At 37.0% G+C, this 8,233-nt stretch overlaps 1 protein-coding gene across 3 annotated transcripts; it reads left to right on the forward strand.

Moving 5' to 3' along the window:
- The first annotated feature begins 1,109 nt into the window (after positions 1-1,109).
- Positions 1,110-6,990, forward strand: LOC113317623 (disease resistance protein RGA2-like). Of its 3 annotated transcripts, XM_026565789.1 has the most exons (4): positions 1,110-1,314; positions 1,642-1,706; positions 2,031-5,740; positions 6,410-6,990. In XM_026565789.1, exons 3-4 carry the CDS (start codon positions 2,163-2,165, stop codon positions 6,465-6,467), a joined length of 3,636 nt encoding a protein of 1,211 aa, XP_026421574.1. In that variant the 5' UTR covers positions 1,110-1,314; positions 1,642-1,706; positions 2,031-2,162; the 3' UTR covers positions 6,468-6,990. The 3 variants fall into 3 exon arrangements, with proteins under 3 accessions (XP_026421574.1, XP_026421571.1, XP_026421566.1); XM_026565786.1 differs by lacking the exons at positions 1,110-1,314; positions 1,642-1,706 and having other exon boundaries at positions 1,864-5,740; positions 6,400-6,990; XM_026565781.1 differs by lacking the exons at positions 1,110-1,314; positions 1,642-1,706 and having other exon boundaries at positions 1,864-5,740.
- The last annotated feature ends 1,243 nt before the right edge of the window (positions 6,991-8,233 follow it).

Consider the following 8,233-nt stretch of genomic DNA (forward strand, 5'->3'; position numbering starts at 1 on the left):
CCCTATTCGAGCTTCAGGAGATCGAAGTGAATACGTCGGTGTGTGTATTTTTTTTTTTTGATACATAGGGAGTAAACTGTACTACATTAATGAGTTGGTTATATGGTAAAAAAGATTAAGGTTCTATTATAAACAACTTTTTTGGTTTTGACACATTTCGTCGGGTTTAAGGAGAACCCAAAACCTTACAAAGAAAACCAAAAAAGGAAAAACAAGAACACACTACTTCCTAACATAAACTTTCCTACTCCTATCCTCTGAAAAAATTTCCAGCATCCCACAATCAAAACTGTTAAGACTGATAACTACAAATTCCTCACTAGGATGCTTCTTTGCTAATAAATCCGCTGCACGATTAGCTTCCCTAACTATAAACATGAGAATATCTAAGATACTCAAACTTTTTCTGCAAATGGAGAATTCTTCTCCATATATGCGAAGCACACCAAGGAATACTTTCACGATCAGACAACATCCTGTATATACTCATAGAATCAGTGCACATGTGTAATCTTCTACAATTTTTAAGCTTAGCCAATGTCAGACTTGTTTTAAACAACTTGCACTCAACACACTCCTTCAATTTTGCACTCCCGGGGACCTAATATGATGGATCACAATAACATACAATTAATTTGGTGTCTTCGACAAACAAAACACACCAGTGTAGTGTGCCTAAAAAATTGTTTGGATACAACTTGAGAAATTATTTTTGGGTTTCTAGAAACAAAACATACCATTATAGAATGACTTCTGAGATTGACTTCTAAAGAAGGTAAAATGTTTTTTTTTTTTTTTCCGGTTGAATCACAAATGTAAGGATCCACCTGGAGAAGTCGCTTCCCGGTATCGGAAATCAAAAAAATCAAAAGTTAGGATGAAATCAAATTTAATATGATTTCCAAAAGCAAAAAACTCTGTTTTTGTGAAACAAAATACTAAGCATTAAGTATTTTTTTTTTATATTTAACAGGGTTGAAAAGTCAAACATTAGTTTATGTGAAGTAAAAAAAATAAAAAATTTGCTCGACTTCGGCTCATGAAGACTGGTTGCCAAACAGGCTTTAAAAAAGAGATTAAAGCACTGCAACCACAATTTCTAACACTCTTTTTCTCTTTTTTTCTGAAACTTAGGTCTAATATGAAGCATAATAATCACTAGCAAAGACACCAATATTTTTAAACCCTTTCCTAAAATTAGTTGATTTTTGTGATTCAAAAATACCTGGATTGGTTACTCAATACAGTTAGGGTAATGGAAGCTGAAACTGCAGAAAAATCTTAACCATCAAATCCATCAGTTGAATCACCCATGTAAGTCTCTAAAAACAAATTTCAGGTTTTTAATTTCATTTTGGGTCACATTGTTCTTCAAATCATTACAGCAAGGTTTTATTATTCCCCCTATTTGCGATTTTCCCTTAATTTTGCCCTTGTCATTATCAAACTGTATTTATTTCACCCAAATTGAAGTCAGAGTAATAAAACAGACTGAAAAATTCATGTATTTTTCACTCAAACGAATAGAAAGTGATATTTGCATTGTATTAAAAAATTTACATTTTACAATTTCATTACAGATATTACAATTTGTAATGTTAAGTACATGAATTTGAAACCCCACTGGTTTGAATTATGCAGGTGAGGATTGATGAGAGGTAGAGGTGGAGAGAGTTCTGTGTTGCAACTGGGAACACTAAGGGGAGGTATGTATTGATCAGCAAAGTAGCCAAGTCAAAGTCTTCTTTTCTTTCAATTATTGTCTTGTCTTATTTTCTTGTGTGTGGATAAAATTCCATTTGTGGTTCATAGTCCTAGATATTAATCATTTCTGGAAACTATTCAAGTCTTGCAATAATTTTGATACCCTTTAGTCCAATCACACAAATTTTCTTCTCTGCGTTATAATGCCGATAGTTGAAGGAATTCTTGTTAACGGTGTAACTGAAATTTTGAAGAAGTTGATTCCTTTTATAATTCAAAATATTTGTGTTGCAAAGGGTTTTAAAACTGAGCTGAAAAATCTCCAGGTTACTTTGGAGGTAGTACTAACTGTGATTGAGGATGCTGAGACGAAACAAATTGATGATATTTGGTTGCAAAGGCTTAAAGATGTTGCTTATGAAGCTGAAGACGTACTTGATGATTTTTCATATGAAGTCATGCGAAGGCAGCATGAGGCAGTATGCAAAAGAGACAAGGTATGTGACTTTGTCTCAAAATCCTCCAACCCAATTTTGTTTGGCTGGAGAATGGGTTTTAAAATCAGAAAGATCAATCGGAAGTTAGGTAAAATTGTTATTGATGCTGATATTAAGTCCAAATTGTTACCAAACAATACTAGTAGTACTAGTGGTCATAAACAAAGTAGTGTTCAGCTAGAACGAGAAACCACTTCTTATGTCAATGATACAGAAATTGTTGGAAGGAAAAATGAAAAATCAAAGATGATAGATTTGTTGGTCAATTCGTCATCCCTGATAGATGAAAACCTTTCAACTATATCCATAGTGGGAATGGGGGGACTTGGGAAGACGGCATTGGCTCAACAAGTTTACAATGATGACTTGGTCAAGAGACATTTTGAACCAAGAATATGGGTATGTGTCTCCAAGGATGAATCTTATTTTAGTGTTCATAAAACTTTAAGTGATATCCTTGAGTTCATCACTAAAACCAAGTGTCGTGATGTACCAAATGTCGAAGAGTTGGTACGTCGAGTTCGTGAAAATTTGACTGACAAGAAGTATTTATTAGTTCTTGATGATTTGTGGAATGTGAATGTCCATGAATGGTTGAGACTTAAAGATTTTTTGGTAGTTGGTGCTCAAGGAAGCAAAATCTTAGTCACAACACGACTAAGTAAAACTGGGTCAACTGTTCGGGGAGCAATTTCTCCTTATGGCTTACGGCACTTATCAACAGCTGATTGTTGGTCTATCATCAGGCAAAGAGCATTTGCTTGTGGTGGTGCACTTGAGTCTGACCCAAATATGATAAAAATAGGAGAAGAGATAGCTAAAAAATGTTGCGGTTTGCCACTTGTGGCAAAAACTTTGGGGAGTCTTATGTGGTTAAAAAATAAGGAAAAAGAGTGGGTGTCTATCATGGAAAATGAGATTTTTGTCAATTTATCAGAAGATGAAAACAATGTTATTCCTGTGTTAAAGCTGAGTTACAATAATTTGTCGTCAAACTTAAAACAATGTTTTTCATTTTGCTCCATATTTCCAAAAGGTTATGTATTTGAAAGAGAAACTTTGGTTCAATTGTGGATGGCGGAAGGATTCCTTCAACCATCTGATGACGAAGAAAATAAAATATCAATGGAAGATGTTGGGGATGACTACTTCAGCAACCTGTTGTCGAGCTCATTTTTTCAAGATGTGAAGAACGATGAGTGTGGAAACATTGTTTCGTGCAAGATGCACGATCTTATACATGATCTTGCGCTAAGTGTATCGAACTGTGAATGCTTGCTCTTGAAAGCCAGTAAAATGAAAGATGTTCCTAGTGTTCGTCATTTAGGTTTGGTTTTGGATGATGATGGATTAACAGCGTCTCAAAATTTGTTGCGCAAGTCTAAAAGGTTGTGTACTCTTCTTACATTTCTAAGAGGCCGTAGTGAAGATATTGAGGGTGTCTTCAGCGAGTGTAAACACTTGCGTGTACTAGATGTCAGTGGTTCATTCATGGGTGACAGTTTACCGGTTTCTGTGGGGAGATTGAGAAATTTAAGGTATCTTAATCTTTCATTTCCGAAAAATTATCAAAGTCATGAAACACTGAATGAAAGGTCCGTAAGTGTGCTTTATAGTTTGCAGACACTAGTATTAAGTGAATGGGCTTCTCTTCGAGAGCTTCCAAGCAACATTGGATTTTTGAAGCACTTGAGGCACCTTTATCTAGAACGTTCTAAAATTAAAGCACTGCCAGATTCTATCACTAGCTTACATAAGTTGCAGACATTAAATCTTTTTGGGTGTACTTATTTTCGAAGGTTACCTGTAAACATTGGTATCATGAAAGATCTAAGGCATCTTAATTTATACAGCACTGGCATCAGGGAATTACCTAGGTCAATTACTTCTTGCTCCAATTTGGAAAAGTTACAGCTTGGTGAAAGCTACCTTGAAGAGCTACCTGATAATTTAGGTGACTTACAAAATCTAGTGTTACTTGATGTTTCGTCTACACCAATTAAAGAAGTACCTGAATCTATAATTCTTCTAAGGAATTTGACGTCGTTAAACTTCAACAATTGTGGAAATCTTCACAAATTTCCCAAAGATATTGGTGCTGCTATGAGACATGTAAGGATTCTGGACATTGGTACCACACAGATAAGAACACTACCAGATTTGTACGAACTCTCCAGTTTAGAGTACGTGGACTTGGGGAAAGCTATGCTTCCGAGAGATGTAAGAAATTGGAACAAGTTGGAACATCTCAAATATGATGGTCATAGGAAAATATCATCAAAAGGTCTAGGACAGCTGACGAAGTTGAAAACCTTGCATGAATACATTGTAGGCGAGGGAACCACAGTTGGAGAATTAAGAGACCTGAGACTCCTCAGAGAGACCTTAGAGATTTATAATCTTGAGAATGTGAGAGGTGGAACAGAAGAAGCCCGTGGAGCGAATTTAAATCAAAAGCAAAATATCTCAAGTTTGGAATTATACTGGAGTACTGGTAATTTTGTTGGAAATGATCTTGATAATGCTGATGAACTTGTGCTGGAAGGGCTGCAACCCCACTCTAATTTGAAAAGTTTGACGATTGGTGGTTTTAGAGGTGTTAAACTCCCATCATGGATGAAGATGAATACAATTTTGTTGTCTTTGCCAAACCTGACGGAGATTGAACTGCGAAACTGCAGCAGATGTGAGCAAATAGTGGGTCTGGGGCAGCTTCCAAAGTTGTGGAAGTTGCTTTTGTGTAATATGCCTGAGTTACAAGGATGGGAGGAGTCATCATTATCATCATCTTTCCCTTGCCTGAAGAAGTTATCGATTGAAATTTGTCCGAAATTGGTGACGGTGCCCGATGTTGCACTGAAGCATGACTTGGCTCACCTTCAAATAAATGGAATTTCAGAACTCGAGTTTCTGCCACTACAGAACCTGCAACCTGAACTCAAGTATCTAAAGATATGGGGGTGTCCTAAATTTCAAGGTTTTCACTCAAATGAAGAGGAGAGCAACCTCAATAATATCTCTGTTGCGACCAACAGCTCATTAGAAGACTCGATCTATCTTGAAGAATTTCAAATTCAATGTCCACAAGAACGGAATTCTTTGTCAGTGGATCTGCAGTGCATTAGGGACCTTCAGGATTTCAAGATTGGCTGGTTCTCTGAGGAACCTGGTTCGTTTCCATTTTCAATTGAACAATTCTCCTCCTTTGCATCTCTACAGAGGTTAGAGGTAGACGGGTGCTCTAAACTCAAGGTTCTACCTGAGCAGCTTCAGCACCTTACCAGGCTCAAGGAGTTCACCATATCTAACATGGGTCTTGACATGGTGGTTTTGCCCGAGTGGATTGGGGACCTTTCAAGACTTGTAAGGCTGGAGACTAGGAATTGTGAAAATTTGGTGCATATGCCTTCTAAGGAGACAATGCTAAGACTCAAATTCCTGAAGTTCTTATTTATCGAAGCTTGTCCATTGTTAGAGCAGAGTTGCAACTACCAGGCTGGGGAAGACTGGGACAAGATTTCTCATATTAAATATATCAGGTTTGTCATTTTCTTTTTGAACTGCACATAATTTTTACTAGTATGTGATTTATTAGCTACTCTCTCTTGTTCCACTAATACCAAAGACGTACTTCATCATGTTGAGGTTCCAAATCATGTCCCAGATGCGACCTCAACATTTATGTGTGTAGAACCTCGTCAGGAGGCATCCATAATGAATTTCCTTGCATGAACAACCATTCCCTTACTAAAATTTACTGTCGCGAAAACAATAGGCTAAAAAGTCGATCCAGAGGTTAGACTAGTCTGCAGTGGAATCTCATATTTGCAGTTATAAAGTGAAGGTTTAGAACAGGCAGACTCCATTCCATTAGGGCTAAGTTCAGAATGTCTAAACCAGTACCTTTGATCCCTGTAATGGCTAAGTTTTCTTTTCCTGAAGAAAGTTCAGTTCCTGTTAAAATGCTTATCTTGCAATGTGTGGACTGTTTTATATTGATCCACTTAGTCCAGTATTATAAGTGATTTTAGGCTCTACATCCTAACATTTAGCATTCGGTTTTCATCAATTCTCAATTTGTTAGTTCCTGTCGATTGTTCGATGATATTGACCTCAATATCTGCAAGATCTCAGTTTTAACTAGATTTTCGTGAGTCTTCAAGTTTTGGTCTGGTTTATTAAAAAGATGGTTGTTCAGTGGACGCCAGGATCATGCAACCAACTCCCAACTTGGAACGGGCAAGCCAATATAATGCGCGAGGTTGAGCTTGGTGTAAATACAAAAGTCCAGCTGTTCAAGAAGTTTGGTTATCTTGTGCTGATATCATTTTGGTGGAAATCCGGTCCGTCAGAAACAAATCCCTGCATGAGGAATGATACCTGGTTGTGATTCATCTCAGTATGACTTGCACATCTTAAAATTCTTCAACATTCCTTGTAGAAGAGTTAAATGTATTAGAGTTGTTGGATGTTATTCTTCCTCGCCAGATCATGTTATTCTTCTTTGAAGAGATGGTACTTTTAGAGGCAACCTTGGCTTTTCAGGTTACGGATAGCTGAAGCTGGCGGTCTTGGTGTTGCTAACAGCTATATTGCACAAATAATGGGAAGCAAAGCAATGGAGGGCGGAAGCATAGCCAAGCTTCCCCTGGATGGAGCCACCCCAAAGGCCCAAAAACACTTCTTCTATTTTAACCTAACTCATGTTGGGCCACAAAACATTATGGTGAAGCCCGGAGAGAAGATATGGTCAAGCCCAGCACAAGGAAGGTTTCTGGTTTCACCAGGGCAAAAAAAAAACAACTTGGTTGGAAACTTGGAAGATATTAACAAAAAGTTGTCAAATTTTCATCATCATTTTGTAGAAAGGAAACCATTTGATCAAATTTGTTAAGATGGTTAAAAGAGCGCAAAGGGACTTCTCCGATGATTAACTCTCAAGGATGCAATATTTTGCCTTAGATCCTACAAAGTGATGAAGATTTTAGGGAAAATTAACTCTTCCGGATGCGTAGCACGGGTACAAATCTTGTGAGCCTTGATTCAGTAAGAAAACATAAAACTGCACATCTTGATTAAGGATTTCTTTTCTTTTTTTTCATTTGTTTGGATTGGTCAATAAGAAAATTGCGATGATAAATAGGTACTTCAGAGTTTCCCAACCCAATAAATTAGGCTTTATTTAGATATACCTAGTTTTACAAAACACACAATAACATCCAATTTGAACTAGGCAAATTGCATGCTTCACCTCTCTATGCCTGCTTAAGCAAATGGATATTCATTCCAGTTGTAGCTATTTCACATCCCTTGAGGATTCCAACCGGCTTTTTTCACCAAACTTGTACCATCATTAGTACCAAATTTGGGAATAATATCCAAGTTGACATTAAAGATAGTAAAGTCTTTCATGACATCTCCTTCAAAGACTCTGTATGTAATCGACCTGTTTTTGTTGTCGACCGCTGTTATTTTGTGTTTCGTAGATAAGAACTAGCACTATGGAGAGCCCCATCCCTTCCCTATCCCTCAAATGTAGGGAAGGGATAGCACAAGGATGTCAAGCTTGCTATAGTGCCCTCTCATCTCTTCCCTACACGAAACGGCTACTCAGTAGCCGTGTGAATAGTGCTAAACCGCTACTGTGTTGTCATATATTTTTTTCACATTTTTTTCCAATAAGAATATATTTTTTTAGGTAAAAAAAATATTTTACAGTAAAAAACGATATATAATAAAAAGAAGATATAATAGGTAAAAAAAGAGTTTTGTAAAAAAAAGTGTGAAAAAGAAAAGTTTTAGGGTAAAATTTCAAAAACCAAATACGGAAACTCAATAGCCGTGTAAAATGCTATGGCTACTGAGTAACCGTAAAGTGTAAAAAAATACGGCTATTGAGTAGCCGTGTGATTTCCCTTCCCTACAAGTGGGATCAGATATGATCCTCCTTGTAGGGAAAGGGGGTGATTTCCCTACTCATGTAGAGATTTAGGAGACTATAGTAGATGGTATTTGGGCGTTTTGAGGGATAG

The sequence above is a fragment of the Papaver somniferum genome, chromosome 1 (genome assembly GCF_003573695.1).
Source record: "Papaver somniferum cultivar HN1 chromosome 1, ASM357369v1, whole genome shotgun sequence".
Taxonomy (NCBI): Eukaryota; Viridiplantae; Streptophyta; class Magnoliopsida; order Ranunculales; family Papaveraceae; genus Papaver; species Papaver somniferum.

Bases quoted from the DNA above. Each gene is read 5' to 3' on its own strand.
- LOC113317623 (XM_026565781.1), top strand. From the start codon at position 1,908: ATGCCGATAGTTGAAGGAATTCTTGTTAACGGTGTAACTGAAATTTTG. The intron at 5,741-6,409 runs GTTTGTCATTTT...AGTGGACGCCAG, and splicing joins TCTCATATTAAATATATCAG to GATCATGCAACCAACTCCCA.